At 45.8% G+C, this 21,433-nt stretch overlaps 2 protein-coding genes across 2 annotated transcripts; one reads left to right on the plus strand and one right to left on the minus strand.

Annotated features, from left to right (window-relative positions):
* Positions 1 to 4,409: 4,409 nt before the first annotated feature.
* On the minus strand, positions 4,410 to 14,756 carry LOC311351477 (zinc finger protein 407-like). The gene is made up of 4 exons (XM_084471625.1): positions 14,697 to 14,756; positions 12,626 to 13,368; positions 9,876 to 12,089; positions 4,410 to 5,355 (listed from the first exon to the last, which is right to left on the minus strand). Exons 2-4 carry the CDS (start codon positions 13,305 to 13,307, stop codon positions 5,237 to 5,239), a joined length of 3,015 nt encoding a protein of 1,004 aa, XP_084327751.1. The 5' UTR covers positions 13,308 to 13,368; positions 14,697 to 14,756; the 3' UTR covers positions 4,410 to 5,236.
* Positions 14,757 to 16,256: 1,500 nt separating this feature from the next.
* Positions 16,257 to 21,061, plus strand: tcaim (T cell activation inhibitor, mitochondrial). The gene is made up of 11 exons (XM_084472312.1): positions 16,257 to 16,337; positions 16,887 to 16,980; positions 17,191 to 17,323; positions 17,411 to 17,561; positions 18,028 to 18,283; positions 18,550 to 18,672; positions 18,864 to 18,961; positions 19,116 to 19,207; positions 19,504 to 19,736; positions 20,144 to 20,275; positions 20,520 to 21,061. The coding sequence occupies exons 2-11, from the start codon at positions 16,943 to 16,945 to the stop codon at positions 20,743 to 20,745; spliced, it is 1,482 nt and encodes a 493-aa protein (XP_084328438.1). The 5' UTR covers positions 16,257 to 16,337; positions 16,887 to 16,942; the 3' UTR covers positions 20,746 to 21,061.
* The last annotated feature ends 372 nt before the right edge of the window (positions 21,062 to 21,433 follow it).

Here is a 21,433-nt window from a genome sequence, read left to right on the forward strand (position 1 = left end):
GTAGAGGCTCACTTGCTCGCTGTCCTTCCCAGTAGATGCTGGGAGGATGCTGAGCCACTTCCATTGTAACTTCCAAAAAAAGTTAGAATGTTATTAAATTAATTAATCTTTTGGAAAAACACGCACTAAAGTGAAAGTGACTGGGCATACACAGATCTCTTGTCCCTGAAGTGTTTTTTGCATCCTAATTTGAAGTGTAAATTAGATGGCAAAATTGTTTTAAAAAACGACTGCACGATATTTGCTGAGCCTCATTGTTTTCTTGATTAACAGAAGGCTATAAAGTCCTACATTGTTTAAACTCCGGAGTACAACCAGAAAGTATGTCATGGAAGTAAAGATTGTTATGCCAGGACAAAAAGCAAAAACCCAAAAAGTCTCCCCTTTCTTTGTATGTTTGTGTGCGCGAGTCTAAATCAGCGTGTGATTGTGTTTCCATTGCAAAAAACATTAATTTGACCAACATCAGCCCAAGGCTACTAAACACATCCAATCCATTATGCCTCGCTTTATCGTGATATGAGGGGCAGGGGGTGGCGGTGGGGGGGGGGAGGGGGGGGTGTCTGTGTGGAGGAGGAGGTGGAGGTAACAGGCTGTAAAGCTGTCACGGTCATAAAGAGTGATCACTACACACCGAGTCAAAAGAGAACTCAAAGCTTCCCAAGTCGTACGTGCTGCGCCGCACTCGCTGTGATCGGATCGAGTCCCTTACATACTTAACCTTTACAGACCAGCCTCTTCTGCATTATTCTCCCAATGACCTTTAAGCGTTACTTATTTAATTTCCAATAATGGCACACTAAATTCAGTTAAAGGCATTAGGGCAAAATGTGTTTATTTTGGTAAAGCCGCACATCAACTGACACTGCTACTTGGTGGCGGGTTCCTTCTGATCTGAAAAGCGATACATCTTAATGATCGTACGAAATGCCAAGGCGCAATCCTAAAGTCCGAAATTAGGATGATTGCAATGACTGGCACTTCCTCAACTTCATTTAAGTTATGCCGAAGAAGGGACATTGCTGACATCGCCGTTCAACGTTTATACTGTTTACGTCTGCTCCACATCCGTTTTACAGTGCTGAATCCAGATCGCCTGGACGCACATGACGACGCATGTTACAAGTCACCCGCGAACCAAGTCATCTCCATCATCAACTCCACCCTGAGCCTCCAGAAAGGGTTTCAAAGCAAAGGGCCCGAGAAGCGAACCGTGGAGGGCTTGTATTGAGAAGATCTCCCCCCCGTGCGCCGCCTCCCATCCCCTCCAGCGTGCTCGGCACAGCACCAGCAGTCTTGTGCCCTTTCCCTCGACGCGTGCCGGGGATCTTAGCAAAGTGGCTAATGCACGTGATGATTAAGTGTAACTCAAACACCATGCGTGTGTTGTTCACGGGGGCTGACAGCCAGTCATTTGGTGCATTATATTCTTGCGGTTTTAATTGCACGCCGCAGACGTCCCCCCCGACACGTTATGAGGCGATGATGTACAATTATTTCGGGGGGGAGGAGGACGAGAGGGGGATCAGGGTAGTGACATTATAATCATCTACATAGGGATCCTTCTCCTCATCGGCAACATTAATGTTTAAATGAAAAGGAGAGGAGGGGAGGGGGGGGGGGACCAAAGAAAAAAAAATACATAAAAATAGTTCTTGGCTGATTCCGTTGGGGGGATTATAGAGAATCACGTCAAGGAGGGAGAGCGCGGATGTGCGGAGACAATAGAAGTGTGTGTGTTTGGGGGGGGGGGGGATGTGGCGTTAAGTGACGGCTTTCTCTGGATAAGCAGCCCCGCTAAGATGCTCCTTCCCTCTGTCACAGGCGGGGCCTCGGCAGCCCGGGCACGCGGGCCCCGGGCATTAAGGCACATTACAGCGGATGAGCCCCGCAAAGGGCGGAACTGATGTGCTATTCCGGGAGCAGCCCAGACATCCTGGTAGACAGGCCGGGACACAAAGGGCCTGACATGAGCCAGCCCCATCGCGGCAACAAAAAAAAATCATGCACGTAAAACACGCACGCACGCACACGCACACACACACACACACACACACACACACACACACACACACACACAAAACGCCCAGCACTGTGAGTGACATTGTGACAATATATACGGAGACAGACACTAAGTCAAGTGGAGTGCAGCAGTGAGACTATCGCGGAGACACTGGGGCGATCTCTCAGAGCAAAGAGGACGCATTTGGTCTGCCGGGAGAAACAAACTTTCGGAACTATGCTGAAAGCAACAGTTCCCGAGCACTCACTCCTCCACCCCCCACCCGCCCCCTGCTGCTACCACATTCCTGCAGTGACAGTGGGAACAGCAGCTTATGACCCATAATTATAAAGCTGGTGTCCGCAGGAGGACAATCCGCGTCCGTGTTAATACTTCCAGTGCCTGAGCCCGGGATATTAAACCAATGTCTCAAAGCATTTAGACTGGCGATGCATTATTTAACACCTACAAACAGCGCTGGCCTTCAGTGGCATCTTTGGGGAAAAGGGGGGAGAGCAGCCAAGTTGGCTGTTGTGTTGGTGGTGGGGGAGGAGTGGTGGTGGGGGTTTGTGTTGAATCCAGGTCCTTTCTTGGAGAGATGATGGAGGGTAGGGGAGCATCATTAAATGGCCCCTCGCCCCGCTGTGGCAGCAAAAGAAAAGTCCAACAAGCTGGGGAGCAGAAGACAAGAACCTGCCTCCTCACGTGCAGCCGGTATGGCTGCGTGTCTTTCTTCTGACCAATTAAATATGAGAAATCTTTCCCTTGCATGCGAGCGGCCAATTTGTGTTTTCCCGCAGCTTTTGCACCTCCAGGATTCCGGTAATAACCGAATAAGGACAGCAAGATTACTTAAAAAAAGAGTAGACTGACGTATGAATGCAGATGGAGGAAGAGAGCGAGAGAGGGGGGGAGAGCAAGACGGACGGAGAGAGAGAGAGAGAGAGAGAGAGAGAGAGAGAGAGAGAGAGAGAGAGAGAGAGAGAGAGAGAGAGAGAGAGAGAGAGAGAGAGAGAGAGAGAGAGAGAGAGAGGCACCAGACATACCTCCTGTGTTTGATTGGCACGGCGGTCAGAGGTTCCAATCTGTTCTGGCCTTGATTTGCATTTCTTAATGAAATGCCACAACAATATGATCTTTAAGGATCAACAACTTCCCTGGCTCCTGAGCAGAGGCTGTGGGTGTCCGTGGTGGAGTGTGAGTGAGGTGGACAGCTAAGGAGCCGTGCGTTCAAACGCCACCTCCATCAATGACTCGCAGAGTCACCACGCAGGGCCTTACGGTTCATGAGGAGGAGCACCAATCAAAACAGTGGAGGGAGGGAGGGAGAGAGAACCACAGAGCGAGGGAGACAGACAGACAGACAGACACAGACAGACAGACAGACAGACAGACAGAGAGAGCAAGACGAATAGAGAACTAAAGACATAGGCAGATAGAAAGATAGAGACGGAGAGAAAGAGACCAAGGGAAAGGGAGATGGGGAAGACGAAAGATAGAAAAGAGAAAGAGACAGAGACAATGCAAGATACACATGTGTAGTTTTAGTAAAAAAATTAACACAAAACTAACAAAAACCATGGGGAATGGGGCTGGCAGGATACTAGCCTACTCGAATGCCAATGATGGCAATGAATAGACAAGGATAAAAAGTCGATGGGAGCACCGTAGCTTGCCTTGTCAACAACATAATTACTAACAAATTGGAAAATGCCCCGTTTTGTCATTAAAGAATATAGCCAATACAAAAGTGCTGCATGAAACGAGCCTCAGCTTAATTGGAATGACAAATGGTGCTAATAAGAGAATACCCCATTAGAGACAACTTGCTTTTCTTTTTTTCTTTTTGCATTTTTTACTTGCCCAGCAAAATATTAAACCACCGTTAGTAACCCCTGGAGAAACCCTAGCTAAATAGCCCTATAATCTCACTTTTCTAGGTCATACAAAGTAAAAAAGAAAAAGAAAAAAATCAACACAAAAATATTGTATTACATTATACCTGAAACATGGCTGCCCATTAGGAAATGCTTTGGATTTAGATTAAGAAAACTATATCATTCCATTTCATAAAGAAAAATCACACCTTAAAGTAGGATTGCACTGTGTGTGTGCGCGTGCACGTGTGTGTGTGCGCACGTGCATGTGCGTGCGTGCGTGCACATGTGTGTGTGTGTGTGTGTGTGGCTCGCTGGCCTTAATGAGGGTGCCTTCTGGAGAGTTCTTTGTTTGCTGCTCTTTAGTCACAGGCGGAGTCGACCAGGTGATCAGTCAGGACTGAAAGTGCACACGGGGATGATTTGTCACCGGCGGCTGGCACTGGCAGCACGCGGCTCCTCCATTTCCCCATGATTTGTGAAACCGGGGACTGTATTTAGTAGCCCCATTTAAAGGTATATTGCACATGCTTGCAAAGCTAGGACCTTGGTCAACGCCCAAACGTATTATTGACAGCACTTTGGGAGGAAACGTCTCAAGATGGAGGACTTGTAAAACACAACACCGACAACAGCCTCCACCCCCAGTGTTTACAAAACCAGCGTTGCACATAACCACACACACACACACACACACACACACAAATACACAAGTGAATTAATGGATTGTTGAAAATTCAACAGGTTGGCACAAAGCTGGACATTATAAATTACCCCAGAGTCTTCCAGTTGAATGCAACCATTTGAACACGGCAGGATAGTGGAGAGGTTTGCTATTGTATTGACGCAAGATTAAATATGGTCTACACGTAGTTGAACTAGGACTACTCCACTATAGGCCAAGCAAGTATTGAACAGGCCCCAAAATAACATACATAAAGTTATACAATGGGCATGAAGCATAATGAAATACTACCTTTTTAGTTTTTCTAACCGTTAATGACTTTCCAACTTGACCAAAGAAGAAAAGCCCTGAACTCCCAGAAAAGCCCCTGGCCGAAGTGAATCACGGCTAGTCAGGTGTTGAAGTAGTGAACGCAAAAGGGATCCGAAACATGAACCAAAAACACACACACACACACAAAACACACCAGCGCTACCTTTAAACCGGTCAATTAAGGGCTATGGTAACTGCAGAGAGACACTCTTGACTTCTGGGCTAAGAGGTTTACCTCTTCTGAAGAATGAGACTTAACACAAGGACCTTTGTCTGCAAACGGATAGATAACTCCACTTCCCCAGCATCAATTACCACTGCCCAGCCTGGCGCCGCGGGCCCCGTCTCCCACTCTAGGACTCACCCGCACATGTCACACTTGTACTCCCTCATGCCCAGGTGTCTCTTCACGTGGTTCCTGGCGTCCCCCAGCTGGGCGGTGGCAAAGTTGCAGATCTTACATTTGAAGGGTTTGGAGCCTGTGCAGAAAACAGAAAAAACAGTGTAAATAACTTCCCGGGTCACAGTAACAGTGGTTTTGAGAAGGACAACACTCAGGGGACGTTTTTTCATTGATGTGTTACACAGCATTGCAATGGATTTGTCCCTTTTTTTAAGCACATCATGGAGGTGACGACGATGAGTTCCTCCCCTGTGTACATAAGGCTTTAAAACACCTCATTCCTGAAGCCAGGCGCCCTTAGTTTGGTCTCCATGAAAGTTATGTGTCATCTACCGGGTGCCAGGCTTCCTCTCTCACTCTCTCATCCTCTCCAACTATCTATCCTTGTCACTGTCCTCCGCCTCATCTCTTACCTACTCTTCCTTTGCCTGTGGATGCGTAAATTGGATTGCAAAGGTCAGGCAGTATACGTAAATCAATTCTGCACGTGCTGCCTATACCCCCCCCCCCCCCCCAACACACACACACACATGCACACACAAAACCAGTTCCATCATTAAAGTGCTAATCACTCTGGCGGGCTTGGCGGGGAGGTTTTCTCCCTAATTATTGTCATTAATAAATCCGGAGGGTGGGGCAGCATTTGAGAGAGTGCCACAGCCCCTGTCCGCCATCCGTCACTTAAGAGCAGAGCAGGGAGGGAGGGAGGGCTGCCGTGGGCACTTTACCCTCTGTCTCCGGGTGACTGGGACCTCGGTATTAATAGGTGGGCCAGCATGGCAGCATGCACCACACCACCGGTTCCAGCAGGGGGGTCTAAAGAGACCATTCGCTGGGTTGTGTTTCCAAGCAATGTCCTCCAAGTGCAGAGACGGAGCAGCATTCAGCTTGTTTTCACTTTTACAGAGTTTCACTTTTACAACTGTTAGTTGGCAGTTTCCGGAACACTGATTCAAATTTGAAAAGGGAACCGGATGTAGATATTCACACACACACACACACACACACACACACACACACACACACACACACACACACACACACACACACACACACACTTGAGTATGATGTACACACATTTGCATCTTTCGGAGTCAGCAGCCCTGCTATCTCCCAGCGAACATCCCCAGACGCCACAATATTAATTCCAGGGGCAGCCGCTGATTTGATTAAGCACTTTGTGTAGATTACTAATTCGTTCATACACGGTTCACTTGCTGTGAGCTGGAAATACGACACATCGAATTTGGAGCCAGTAACGAAGATTGAAAGGCAAGCCTGTGCTAACAAGGCCCATAAACAGGCAGCAAGGAGAGGGGGGGGAACCAGCAAGAGCAAATAAGAAATGTCTTGATTACAAATGTCCCTGTGTTATGTTATGCCTCAACCAGCACACACAGGGCTTTCACATGGGCGAGGATGAAGCTAAAGTCCATGTAAAGACACGATGATAAAACACCATCATCCACACAGGCGCACCTCCAAACACACACGCACTCCTGTGTCTCAACATGCACCTGCTGCGCAAACAAACAAGCAGACAAAATGCAAACAAACGTCCTCCTACTTAGAAACATGACCAACTAAACAAAACACAATGGAGGGCCGAGGGGAGCAGAGAGAGACGAGCTGAATCGCCCAGATGGCGCCTGGGCTGAGTGCAAGATGCGGGCGGAGAAAGGGGGGGAGAGGGGGAGAGCGAGAGAGAGAGAGAGACGTTACATCGCTCAGTTCACACATCGTATCACATTAATACTCCACCACTCCACTTAAACAGCCTCCGTGAAACCGAAATTGACCATCAATGCGGTGTCATGTTAAATTAATATTGCCATCCACACAGGGGCGATGTGGGCCCTCTCGCAGCCTGCTTGAGACGGTGTGGGGATGACTAATTCATTTCCTGAGAGCAGGGAGGCGCTCCTGCAATGTTTCAATCCACTTCGGTGCACCTCCTCACCCTCCTCCTCCCCCTCCTCCCCCCAAAAGCCCACCTTCCCCTTGCTGATGTCAAAAAGCCCTGCACAGAGTCGACATTGCTCCATTTGTGGCATATCGGCTTTCAAGTGTAATACAGATAAACTGCTTAACACAAACGATATCATTGAGAGTGCATATGCATACGCACATTAGCGAGCAGACCTAAGACGGGATGTGTTCCATTATTCGTAGCGTCATGCGGCGCGGTATACTTTTAAGCCAGGCCGCGATGACACTAACATACGTGAACATCTCACTTATTCCTGTAACACACATGGGCTTCCGCACGTGATTGTGCACACACGCCGAGTGTGTGCGCGTGTGTGTGTGTGTGTGTGTGTGTGTGTGTGTGTGTGTGTGTGTGTGTGTGTGTGTGTGTGTGTGTGTGTGTGTGTGTGTGTGTGTGTGTGTGTGTGTGTGTGTGTGTGTGTGTGTGTGTGCGCGTGCGTGCCTATTAATCTTCAACTCCCCGAGCTCAGCCTGAGGTCAGACAGCGTGCTCCGGTGAAAAAGTGACCAATTTACCTCAAAATGCAAAGTCCAGCCGCGCTCTCATTGGTAAAATGTGTGTAGGCCCGCGTTGTGGGGATGGGCGGGGGGTGGTCCCTAAAAGGGACAAAGTGACAAATCTGTGTGCAGCCTCCCACTACCATCCCCTGATTTCCCTGATTAATCAAGTGAATGGGACGTAGGTCTTAATTAAAAGGAGCTGGACTGGCTCCCGGCTCGCAGACCCCTACAGTCTTGCTCCGCGGCCCCACAAACAGCAACGCTGGATAAATAGCTTGTTCCGTTCAGAAATTGAGAATTATTCAACATAATGAGACAACTTAGCAACAATAATAACTGGCACATGTTGTCAAAATGAAAGAGCCATCGTGCCGGCGGCCGCACTACATGCCGGGGCAAATGGAAGGAAGAGTGGAATATACGCACACACAACAACATAACTCACTTCCATAAAACAGAAAGTGAAACTCAAAAACAGGACATAATTCAGTGTAAAAACCCCAGGATGTGTCCTTGACTTTGCTTTAAATCCATCTGTTTTTAGGTCTTGTGTCAACGCTTTCATTTTCTTAAGTAGCAGTGGCTCCCGGGTGTGCTAAAACTCCAGGAATAATGGCTCAGAGTAAGAGGCGTGACGACACACAGACGGGGCGCTCTAAATAGAGATAAGGAACGTCATATAAATCATAAAGATTCAAGCCTATTAAGAGAGATAAAAGTTATGCTCTTTTTTGCTTCGGCGTCTCTTCTAAGGACTTGACCATGCTATGGGTGTGAGGGCTAGACAAGAGGAATTGCCAGAGGTGAACAAAAAGGAGACCTAATGATTATGATTACTTTGAGTACCCACGCTTTTCTTTGCTGTGCTCATTTTCATTAGCGTATCTTGTTACTTCATACGGGTAAGTAACGATCCAAGTGAATGTATTGGTTGTCCTTTTTTTCCCCAATTGCAGTACACTTTAGGCCTGAACCACTTTGAAATTTAAGCCCAAGTGTTCATTTATTTTGGGAAACATGAATGCACATCATGAAAACAGCCTATTCAAATGCACTGTGCAATCCACTGGGCAATAACAATGGAGATGAGGCAGTGTTTCACAGCACTGTGACTCCTGTACCAATGGCCGCTGGTTGACTCTGGACCTCGAACCCTTTTTCAATTAGCCTTCCCATCACATTTAGACTCATATCAGCAGGCTAGCAGGGGGTCATTTCACAAGCCTGTAGACGCAAAGCATGCAGAGCCGCAGACTTAGAAATTAAGGTCCCATTAAAGTTTGAGCTGAAAAGCGGACGGAACTGAAGGGAAGTAGGGAAGGGCATTTATTGATGGCGCCCTCACATTTGCTTCCTGCATTAAGTTGATTTTAAAAGCAATTAATACACACGGTCAGGGAAGAGTAATGGAGCTCCCTCTCCTCCTAACTCGCTGGACGTTCCCAGGCCTCAGCCCTGACCAGCATTGCCCTGCTTTGCATTATAAATGACAAGATAAATCTTAATGGATAGGGGATAATCAGATAGCCATGAAGGCTGACACACACACGCTCGACTTCACATACAAGCATGCACACGTACGTATAGACGAGCATGGACGTACAGACACAAGGGAAATTAAGGGCTTTGAATACGTCTGCATTGATTATTTTAAATTATTAGCCCAGCCTCCCTCGGACCTGCAATGCTTTTAGCCTAAGCTTTAACACATTTACAGAGACTTATTGACTATAATTACAACTGAGTCTCGGTAATGGACACATCAATTATGAGTCTCCCATGTCTTTGACCAGGCGTTGCACAGGGAATCCCAATCTGCGGTCCATTAGAGTCTCTCTTGCTGGTCTGCAGCTCAATCAGTCTTTACCTTCACCTCTACCGAAACAGCCATTACCTGACTGGACTAGATAGGGGCCTAAACATTAGCCTGCACTGCCACAAATGTAGACAACCTCTATCCACTTGATTACAAAAAGGCCTAATGCAAAAAAACACTAGTCTAACCTGTGGAAGTTCTCAGTGTGATGGGATATATGGCCGTGGGAGGGACAATGACAAACAATGGAGAGCGAGAGAGAGACAAAGGGATATGGACAGTGGTACATACCGGTATGCGTGCGCACGTGGGCGAGGAAGGCCATGGAGTTGCTGCTCTTGCACACCTTGCCACAGAATTTGCACACGCTGCCTTGGTTCTCCTCGCGCTCGCGGTTGATCTGCTCCGTGTCCTCCAGCACGTACTTGTTGACCTCGCGTAGCAGCTCCTCGTGCTTCTCTTTGATGTGCACGAACAGGTCCTGCTCCGTCTCGAAGCGCTCTGTGCACTTGACGCACTTGAAGGTGGCCCCGCCCTCGGGCAGCTCCTCCACGCTGTTCTGCTCGTTGCGCAGGTGGGCGGCGCTGGTCAGGTGCTGGTGCAGGTTGCTCTCCGTGTAGAAGGACTTGCCGCACACCATGCAGTGGAAGTGCTTCTCCTTGGTGGGGTGCTTCATGGAGATGTGCACGTTGAGGCCGCTGAGGCCGTCCGCCATGAAGCCGCAGTCGTCGCAGCGGATGCGTGCGCCCCGGCCCTCGCATTTCACCCGGAGACGCGGGCGGATCTTCTTGACATGCGGGCTGGTCCGGGCGGGGGGGAGGGTCGGGAGCACCGAAGACACCCGGGTCGGACTGACGACGGCGGCCTCTCCCTCTGGAGCCGTGCCCTCTTCCTGGGCCTTCTCTTGCTCCATTAGCGCCTTGATGGAGAAGATGCAGGCGTCGAACGGAGGCGCCTTGGACATCTGCGTGTCTGGGACGGGCTCGTCTACTTTAGCGTCTGCCATCTCCTCTTCATAGTCGATGGGGGCGGCCTCCATGTTCTCTGCTGCCTCCGGGGGGTTCTCCTCTTTGGGTGGATGAGTGACATGTGGCAGCTCTGCAGGAGTCTCCATGGAGACAGAAGATATTGTCTGGTCGCCTGGCAAAGATTCATCACCAGATGGAGCGTGTTCCTCGCATCCAGGTTCATTCTGGTTCAGCTCGGTTTGGGTTTGGGGCTCATCACCTGCCATTTTAGGTGTCTCCATAGAGTTCTCATCAGGCTTTTCTGTGGCCGTTCCTGGACAAACAGGATCAACGGAAGTGTCTGCATCTGCTTCGCCATCTTGCATCATTTCCTCTTCCAGTGGAAGCTGAAGTGTGCTTTGATCAGCACTCTTCTGAGACTCCTGGTATTTCTGGCTCTTCTGCTTGTGTTTGTCAGTGGTGGAGTGGCGAGACATCTCCCTGCTTGTTACCGCATAATAGCTGCATGCTAGACAAACAAACTCAAAGTCCTTGGTGTGCTTCCTCTTTACATGGCTATGAAGGGAAGGGATCGAATGGGCAACAAAATCACAATGGCTGCAGGCGTTAACAGAGTCATATTTACTCTTCTTCTGGCTGGCGTCCGAATGTTCATGGTCTTCTTTGTCGTTTTCATCAGAGCCAGCACTGTCTGGTCCAGGCTCGCCATCTGAATCCTGAGAACTCTCTTCAGCTATCTGATCGGAGACCTCTATGGGATTCTGCTCTTGTTTCTTCCCTGCAGACTCCTGCACACGACGAACATGCTTTTTGGTAATACAGTGGCGGTCCATGTCTCCTTTGGTAACGCAGCTGTAGTTGCAGAGTGTGCAATTGTAGCCATACTCCTTGCTATGTTTGCGGCGTACATGTACATTCAGGTTGGTAGCATTGGACACGACTAGACCGCAGTACCCGCAGGTGGTGGTTGACGTCTGCTTGGGCCTGCCCCTTTTCTTCTTGGCTGGTTGCGGCTCATCCAGTTTCTCCCCCTCGGCCAACTCCACTCTAGCAGCCTCCACTGCTTCCTCAGCCTGCCGGTGGCCTTCGGACAGCGGAAGCCCCTCTCCATCGCTCCCCTTAGCCCCCTCATTAACCAGGGCACCATCCGCAGTGATGTCTCGGCTCACCTTCTCCACACAGTCTTCAAAGGTCTTGGTGGCCTCCCCTTCCTGGTGCTGCTTGTGGCCTTCGGAGGAGAGGTGGGCGGTCATCCATTCGGCAGAGGCCGTGAAATAGTGGCACAGTTTGCAGCAGAACCATTCCGTACTGGGGTGCTTGACTCGAGCGTGGCTCTCCAGCAAGGCAGGGGTGCTGACCCTGAACTCGCAGCTGCCGCACTTCAACTGGAACCTGCTAAGCATGCGCTTGGGTGCAGCACGCGCCGACACATCTGTCAGGGTGCCGGCCACAGTCTCCGTTGCTGCTGTCGCCGTCACCTCCTCCTCCTCATCCTCCTCTTCCTCCTCTTCCTCCTCCATGTTCTCCTCCGCATCAACTGAAAAGAGGAGCAGTCTGTTCATGATTCTCTTTTCACTAATGATGCATTGAAATACAAAACTTAAAACATAAAAACAATATTATTTTATATTTGTGTATATTTTCCAAAATATTAAATAAATAATGAATTAACTTGTGCATTTATGTATTGATACTGCTCTAGTTGGTTATTGCTAGCAACATAAGCACAACAGGTTCTATGCATATTAACAGGGAGGGGACAAATAGGAATATGGAAAGGAATATGGATTTCAAAACTTTATTTTGTATTAATTCAGGCTCTTAAGATAACAACTTTATAAGTGCCTTGTATACCTTTGAGACAGTGTTTCTCTTGGCCATTAGAACAATGACAACACTGTTAAATTGTAATTGTTTTATTAGTTTTTCTGCAAAAATGCGCAGTTCTCTGAATGTATTGGATTATTAAACTTGCTTGACGAGTATCTTCTTTCTGTTGTTTATCTTTGAGAAGACCGTGTCTGTCAAATAATGTTGTGTTGAGTGTTGCGTCTGTAGCCCATGTATACTTACATGTGTACGGCGTGTCTTTGGCATGTGTTCTCTTAACATGCACCTCAAGGAGAGATTTATCCCAGAACTCTTGCCCACAATAGTTGCAAGAGTGAATAACCTTGGGCTTTGGGGTCCTCTTGCTCAGTCTTCGCTCCTTTGTGAGGCTCTCAGCGTCCTCAGTGGCTGGCTCTACGGCCACTACCTTCTCTGTCTTAACAGAGCCCCTTGCATATATCCCATGGTCTTTGGCTACAGACTTCACTTCATCAGCTGAGTTTGGATCTGATTCCTGGGTTTGGTCGGACTCTTTAGAGTTTTCTTCCTCCGGAGCAGACTCCTGGGGAACTGTAGCTGCAGCCTCACCATCTTGGTCTGACTTGGTTCGCCTTCTAGCTCTCTTCCCATGTTTCCTTGTTGAGTGGATCTTTAAGGCTCTTGGGCATTTGGCCAGGAAGCCACAGATGGAACAGAGGTCATTACCTTCTGAGGATGTTTGGTCTGGCTTCACCTTGTCTGCCAACTTTTCCTCATCCACCTCCTCCTCCTCCTCCACTTCATCAGCCCCTGCAAATACGGTGGCCGAGGTGGTTTCGCTTAACTTTATCCCCCCTTTGTTGGCTGTATGACACTTCCCTCCGGACTCATCTTGATCACACTGTTCCTTAGAAACCGCTTTGTCCAACGTCAATAAGGCATCCATGTCATGGCTTGCCGGAATATAGAAGGAACACTGTTTGTTTTCCTCAATGAGTTGACAACTCCTGGAAGAAAGAAAATAAAAACCAATAGAGAAAATGTTGTCTTTATTGACATCATATGGGCCAAGATATGAATAAATACGGAAAAATACAATAATGTTGGTTTTCTAGCAATAACAATTAAACCGAAGGCCCAAAAAAATGGTACCTGTCGCCATCTAGTGTTTTGGGGGGACAACTGTTCACCCTCAGCGACTCTGCAGTAATTGATGCAGCTTGTAGTTTGTTTGTATTGTGATAAACAGTTTTAGTGTCGGGCTCTAAAAAATGTGTTTTAACAAAAATGTTTTGTTCTCTCACAGGTTTGTTTGTTCGTTTTTTTTGTATCCATGCATGTTTATGCTGGTTCCCTTGCATGCATCTGTAATGCACCTTGTTTGCCGCACATAAATCTATTAATATATTATATAAATTACAATAATCGTATGATCTTAAAACAATTTTATGAATAAATCTTCAATAATTTAGTTGTGTATTGGGTCCCTTGGTGAGACAGTTGAGATTAATTTCACTGTATTGAATCATCTAGCGATATTGTGTTTTCCCACTTTGTAAAAGACACAATTTCATACTTGGTATGGTGTACTTGCTGATGCCTGCCACAGCATGACCAGTGTAAAAACCTCCATGTCACACCGCTTCTTATAATAATACAGATGATATGGACGTTATTTATGTAAAGTGTGGGTGCTGTGGGGTGGGAGGGTGTTACTTATAGATCAAATTAAGGTTATATATGCAAGCTGTGGGGGTCTACCAGAGGTATCTGGTAGATATATAATAACCAAACTGCCGCCAACAGATCTCGAACTACCTTCATATAGTAGTGAACGTTAGCTTTACAACCACCTAGCTGAACCCTTTCAAAAGTTATCTATCGGCTGTTTCTATTGGTCATAATGTAGTATCTCGTGGCTCTCGTGCAGCTATGCTCCCTCATGATACCGATATCGACAAAGCACTGTATCGTATTTTAAATAGGAATGACACACTTAGCGAAGTTCTACCGCTTGTTACGCGCTAAGCATCTAGCTGCTAGCTAGCAGCATGTTGTTGCCTTTGGTATTGAGTGACACACGCAACGTCCAGTTAAATAACGAACTCGGTTACATTGTCCAATCAAAAGACGTCTAAGGCGGGTCAAACGAGCGCCTAGGCTTGGAAAACGACGGCAGCACAGAGGCCCAAAAAGGAGGCTAACATCGACCTTTGAAACAATGTCTAAAATAGACTTAAACAGGAATTTTAAATTAACCACCAAATCGACGATATTCCTAGTACAATTATATGACGCGTAGTATTGCAATACATGTACAATAAAAATTACATACCAGTTAATACGACCACAATTCCAGTGTCCGCGCTTTTTGCTGCTAGTCACAAATGGCGTACCGTAGCGTGGCCTGCGCGTCACCAGAGGGCGGCCCTAGACGGATTTACCTCCTTTCAGCTGATTCTCTCGCCCTTCTATTTTTGATATCGAGACCGATGGACTTGCTCTGCAGTTTTGTCAAATGTGGGCAGAAGGAATTGCATAAAGTTCAGAATTATGCTGTGTCTCTAAGAGGCCATTGTATTTGCATTATAGTGTTACTGATATTACAGGTAGCCAGCCCCCATAACCATTTATGTTTAAACAATATTGTGTAGGCCTACTGATCTTTAATCAAAAATAGATATCATTATTTGTGCTCTCTTCTTGCCAGCGAGGCACCAAGACATGTATGTGTAATGACTCGAATGACCAGCTCATAATTAATTGCCTTGCATTTGACATCAAATGTTCTCTTTTCCACAGAGTAAAGATTGATTAATGGATATTCTTAATTGATTAAGTAGTCTGACAAGTCAGAAGGTGATCAATTATAGCCACGCAACAAGTACACATTTTACTTTTGCTGTACTAATGTCTAATTCATCACAGTCATAATTATAGATGGTTGGAAATATACATGTAGGTCCTCATCTGCATTTTTTCAGTGGGTCATTAAATTTAGGAAGAGAATATGTGTTTTTGCAGATGAGAAAAAAAAAAGCTTCCTTAGATATCACAAACCTCTCGTAAGTTTCCTACCAAATCTGCCTCCCATTTCTAGAATTGTCTCTGCGGTCATTCTAAAGCCGCCCACTTTACACAGCCTCTAAGGTGCATAGTGTATTTATTTAATGTATCTTTGCAGGCATATAGAGCATGTTGAAAGGCACAGACGATAAACACAGAATACAATAATATAGTAGTAGAATACAGCCCAAAGTACAGGTGTGATCACAGCTTAACTTTTGGAAATTGTTGTAACATGGCATCTTGTTGAATCTTAAGGAACGAAGCAAGTCCCTTGTGCGTGTTAAAACTATAATATGGACCCCAGCCTGCATGGTAATTGCAGATCATCCTTCAAATAAATGCATTCTGTTGCATTCATAAGTATAGTTTTGCCTTATTAAAGACAACGCATTATTCATGGTTACTATTGTTTCTCTTTCTAGTTTGTTGTCAGATTCTCCAGTGAAAAAAACAATGTCCATAGTGACTCTGATACAGCTGGCTAAATAGTGGTGTGCATATTTATCATCTTGTCTCCTCTATTAATCTAAGTCTGCATATCCTTGTCAACTAAATAAAAAATACATTATAAATAATGCAATGTGATATGCAGATTCAGTCACCCATTATTTTTCGATTAATTCTTACAAGGTTACATGAACAAGAGAAGCAAAAAGTATGGATTATGCCTATACTACATTCAAGCACTGTAGTCTGACAATGTATGATAATTATACAATAAGCTACATAGGCCTACTATATACTAATATGTAGTATTAGGTACTGTATACTGTATACTGCAATGTGACTATGTAGTACAAAGTATGAGCCGCTAGATGCCAGCAAGGTTGCATTTCCCAACTACAGTAATCTTTGTAAACAGTGGGGCTACAAAAACAAAGGAAACAATCAAGTGATTACAGAGAAGGTAAATAACAAGAACCATATTGAGTTTGTTTTGGGGTATAACACCTAGTAACCGTTGGTTAACCTCCCCCTTATATGCTGCTAACCGAGACTAAACGGCTTATTCATTCAGTCCTATATGAGCATAGCTAGTTAGCCATGTCAAGGTTTCCTTGTTGTGGTTTAGCTTCAAGGTTAACATGGTTATGGTTCACGTTAGTTGAACCCCTAGCCTCACTGGTTACCATACATGCATGCAATTGTGTAGTGGAGTAACCATTACGTAATGTCCTTATACGTGCATGACAGTTTTCCACAGGTTTTCCTGGCGTGTACGACTGTTTCTTATACAGGGAGTTAAACAGAGATGTAAGGTAATTGACATATGAAACAGTAAGCCAGGTCAACATAATTGGTTATGTTTGTTAAAACGTGACATTTACCTATTAACAACCTTTATAGGTCGTTTTTAAAGTGACCAAAATAAACGTCACAAAATAGGGACGTCTGATTGAATTGCTGCTATCTCCAAAAAATACCAACCCCTTATTTGACTTCTTTTTTGTGACAGGGGGACAAATTATGCGACTGCTGTGGATGTTGAATGGCCGATAAACTGCGCCAGCCATGTCCTTAAGCTCCCTGCTGCGCTGTGCTTCAATGAGGTCGTATCAGTGTTGTGATCACTGCTGTTTGCCATAGAGATTGTATCCTCCGTTAAAGGTTTATCCACAGGAATAAGATAAGATGTACTTTATTGATCCCAGATGGGAAAACTTTCCCAGATGGGAAAGTCTACCTATACACTTTCAGTCACAACAATAAGAAAACATTCTCATTGAGACCTGTGTATCTTTATTTATCTTCTCTTTCAGAGTGGAGAGCAAGCGCATTGCCACACACTTTGTGCTGCAGAGAGCCTTGTCTGGAGCTGATGCAATCAACGCCCTTAGACCGTTTTACTTTGCGGTCCATCCCGACTTCTTTGGCCAGTACCCAAGGGAGCGGGTGAGTTAACAACCTATGCCGGAAATATAAAGCAGGACCAAGTGTTGGGAAAGTCATTAATATCAAAATGCACCGTGTGTTTAACAGGAAGTTAATGAAAATTCGTTGAAGAGGTTGAATGGCTATTTGGAGAACCTTCAGAAGCCTGGGAGGAAATCAACCCCGCCAACGCAGCTCACCTTTTACGTTAGGGGAACACAAGATAACGGTGACAATCAGCAAGACATTCTCCCCCCTGGTAGGTTGGCGTATACTAAGGATTATTAAAGGTGCTATGTAAGATTAAAGAGCTTTTATTTTAGTTGAATTTGTTAGAAAGGGCATAGCCCTTTTCGTCTTCGTGAAATGAATCGTGAAATCATTTGTCATTATGGGGAGAGATTTGTGTTTCAAACTCCTAAAGTAGTCAAGTACTACAACTACTCTCCAGTATCAGCAAAAAAAAATCCCATGATGCATTCTGATATATAAGCGCAATAGCGCTATATTCAAGTTGACTGCGCCTGCCCCTGTATCAGACCATTTCGATTGTTGGTATTCTTCTCTGATTGGTTCAGGCAATCCATCTTGCCTGTCAATCACAGCAGAGGAGGGGAGGGAGGTAGACGAGGGGGTTGGGACACTTTTGGGTTGTTCAAAAAGCAGCTAGAAGCCAAAGTAATGCCTCATCAGTTTTGTGTCTAAGCTCCAGGTCTGTGTCCTAGGATTCCGCACGGTTAGCTTCACCCTGCAAACCAAGGATGTGTTGAGCACAGTGACCGACATCCTCAAGTCGTGCAGTCTGTCCGTGGAGCACATGAAGGGGATCAAAGCCAGCTCGGAGAAGCCAAAGAGACCACCAGAGGCTGGGACACCATTCGACAGACCAATCAAGTGGGACAAGACCTACTACACATTCACTGGCTACAGGGACCCTGAACAGGAGCTGGAGCAGGCCAAGCGAGTGGAGCCTACACTCAGGTAAGTTGCATCGCCATCCATGTCACTATGCCAAGGACGTGGAACAGCCTTTTGTCTTTGAACTGCTCAAGTGTATCTCTGTGATTCTCCAATTTGTTCTGATTGCTCTACAGGCGACATTGTAATAGTCTAGGGAGTTGTTTGCTATTGAGTTTGCAACCAGGTTGTGTAATGGTTATTCTGATCCTACAAAATATGCCTTTTATTTGTTGTGGGCCTGCTATTTCATGTCGCAAAACTCACTGTGATTTTCCTCTATTTTCCAGCTTGTGGTTGAGAAAAAATGAGCCAGAAGCAACCAAGAAGCATGTTGCTAGTCTACCTCGAAGGAATGAGCTCAACAGGCTGAAGATAGAACTGTGCCACAAGTTTTCCCTGGCTGACATTCGGTAATTATTGTTTTGAGGACTTAGAATTTACCTCTTTCCTCTCTCCTCCTTTAGTCATTGTGCATGAGCATGAAATGCCTGAAATTGTAAACATAGCAGGGAAGACATATAAATACATACATAAAATAAAAAAATAGTTAAATATTGAAATACTGTGGAAGAAAGACGACAACTCCACTCCTATTCTGTAGGTGGCAGCGCAGCTGGGGAATCACCCACAGATGCTGTCAGCTCCAGAGTCTCAGTCGTCTATCTCAGCAGAACCCTGAAGCCTTGCACTGCCTGCAGGGTACAAAACGACCCTAGAACCTCCCTTTGGAGTGAAGGCGTTTCACGAATCAAGCATCCAGCACCGGCAGCATGAAATGGGTGCCTTTGGTTCACTTGGTAGATAAATTAGCTCACATCAAAGTGATCTTTCTCATTTCAAATTGTCTTTACAGGACACACCATTGTATTCACTGACCAATCGGGAATGAACGCTTCAGGACACGTCATGCTGGGATCGATGGACGTCCACCAGCAGTGGATCAAAGTAACGGGGCATTAAGATTAACCAACAGATAAAAACCAGCGTTAGACCACTGACGCTATTTAATTCATCGCTATTTTACAAAAACAATCTGCAATACAATGACAAAATAAAAACCTGCATCACTATTTCAAATTATTAATCTCATCATATAAAAAATAAATGAACAGAACAAAATATATTCTTATTCAAATTATTTGTATGACCTTAACAACACATTTTCTTAATATTTGACCCAATATATTTCTAGGCATCGTTGTGTTGTCTGTGCATCCACTTGTCTTGGTGTGCCTCCCCAGCTCATGGAGAGGCTGGCCAGCTACCGCAGCCTGCAGCAGCAGTCCGAGGAGCTGAAGGAGAGGATCAGCCTGCTGCTGGGGGGCTCCCAGATCATCCACGTGGAGAGGGTGGGGCCCGTGCAGCCCATCCACACGCACTACCAAGCCCTCAGCACCTTCCACAAGAGCCTCGTGTCCCACCGCCTCCGCCTGCACCCCCGCAGTCTCCAGGGCCTCAGCATGACGTTGGAGAAGTAGGGTTTACACATGGACTATTCCAATAAACATGAGCTATTCCAATGAAAACGGACTATTCCAATGAACATGGACTATTCCAATAAACATGAGCTATTCCAATAAACATGAACTATTCCAATGAACATGGAATATTTCATGTAAACATGGACTATTCCAAATGTCCACCAAAGTTCTTTGGTCTGATACGTATCCCTGGACATTTACCAACTGATTTGTTTTGCAGCACTGCTGTCTTGTACTTTTGTCTTGTATTGCACTTGTTTATTGAATATTTACAGTATATACTGTTTAATATACTGCCTACCCTAATTTTATTTATGCCCTATTGCACTTCAGATTTCATCCTAAACTGCATTGTGCCGACTAGTACTAATTTAGTTTTGTACTGATTGAATAATTGCAGTGACCGGTGCACACCTAGTCTCCATGAGATGGGCCACTTCATCCTCCCCACAAACTGTGACCCTCCAAAGCTGCAGGTCTTCCTAACGCGACACGCACCGGAGGCACGAGAGCGCATCCAACGCAAGATACAGTGAGCACAATGCATTCGTTCTATGTCCGTCAGTAACAACAATCTACTTCTGATAGTGAGAGTCCTGAGGTGTCAAATGTTCCTGTTGTCAGGAATCCCGATTGCCTCCGTTTTGTCCACACACTGGCTCCCACCTCATCACCATCTGTGTTTCTGTCTGTATGTCTGTTGATGTTTGCCTGTTGTGTGTTTGTGTGTGTCTGTTTTGTTTGTGTCTCTTGTCTGTCGGTTCATGTGTGGCCAGGCTACAAAGGGAGGAGGACGCGGCCGTTGAAGAGTGTCTCCAGGGCCTGTCCCTGAGGGGCCTCTCAAAGGACCCCAGTGTGAGCTCCAGCCAGATGCTCACCTGCTGCCGACGGCTCCTGGAGCAGCGGCTGCCCCTGACGCAGGGGCTGGTGGTCTGCGTCTCGCACTTCTACTCTGTCATGCAGGACGGAGACCTGTGTATCCCCTGGGATTGGAAGGGCTGACACGAGGCAGACAGAAGAAAGACACAAACACACGCACTTAAAGACCTGCACACCCACCCTCCGTGTCTTTGGATTTTCTTGTTTATTTTCCACACTGGAAAAATGTGATGAATTGTATTATTCAAATATATTTATATATAGTGCTTCCAATAATGTTTGGTCTGAAGGAGATCAAACTGGGGATTAATATATGATGGGCTTGTGCGAGGAGTAGTACTCCAAGACTTCCTTGTAAAGGTTTCGAAAGTTCATTCATTTTGGAAAACTGTTACACAATATTTCTAACATTAAGCATTCTTAATAAACTTTAAGCTGTTCTACAATTACTTTTGAATTGAGGGGGTGTTGCTAGAATTATTCAGTCGTCTTACTTTCACCGGATACTGGAAAAGGTAGTTTGCTTTTGTAAATGAAAACAGAATTATCCTTAATGATAGACAAGCTCTCTGTTACTTTGGGCTTGGAAAATGTGCTCCTCAAGCCATCGACACTCCATTTTGTTTGTTCCGAGCACTTAAGTGATTTTATACATTCTAAACTATTATATAGAAAGGTGTTTCAGTTCAACTTCTGCATTGACTTCAGGTAAATGTAACTAAAATTAATGTTAAGATTCAGCAAAATAAGCCGGCTGATCAAATTAGACAATGATTTCCATTAGGTTATATATCTATATACATTTTGATCA

This window comes from Micromesistius poutassou (genome assembly GCF_964030765.1).
Source record: "Micromesistius poutassou genome assembly, chromosome: 8".
Lineage (NCBI taxonomy): Eukaryota > Metazoa > Chordata > Actinopteri > Gadiformes > Gadidae > Micromesistius > Micromesistius poutassou.

Coding starts and splice junctions, on each gene's coding strand:
- LOC311351477 (XM_084471625.1), bottom strand. CDS start 13,307: ATGGATGCCTTATTGACGTTGGACAAAGCGGTTTCTAAGGAACAGTGT. Junction 12,090..12,625: donor CAAAGACACGCCGTACACAT/GTAAGTATACAT, acceptor TCCTCTTTTCAG/TTGATGCGGAGGAGAACATG. Junction 5,356..9,875: donor CCACGTGCGCACGCATACCG/GTATGTACCACT, acceptor TTTTCTGCACAG/GCTCCAAACCCTTCAAATGT.
- tcaim (XM_084472312.1), top strand. CDS start 16,943: ATGTCCTTAAGCTCCCTGCTGCGCTGTGCTTCAATGAG. Junction 18,962..19,115: donor AGCCTTGCACTGCCTGCAGG/GTACAAAACGAC, acceptor TTGTCTTTACAG/GACACACCATTGTATTCACT. Junction 20,276..20,519: donor CGCATCCAACGCAAGATACA/GTGAGCACAATG, acceptor ATGTGTGGCCAG/GCTACAAAGGGAGGAGGACG.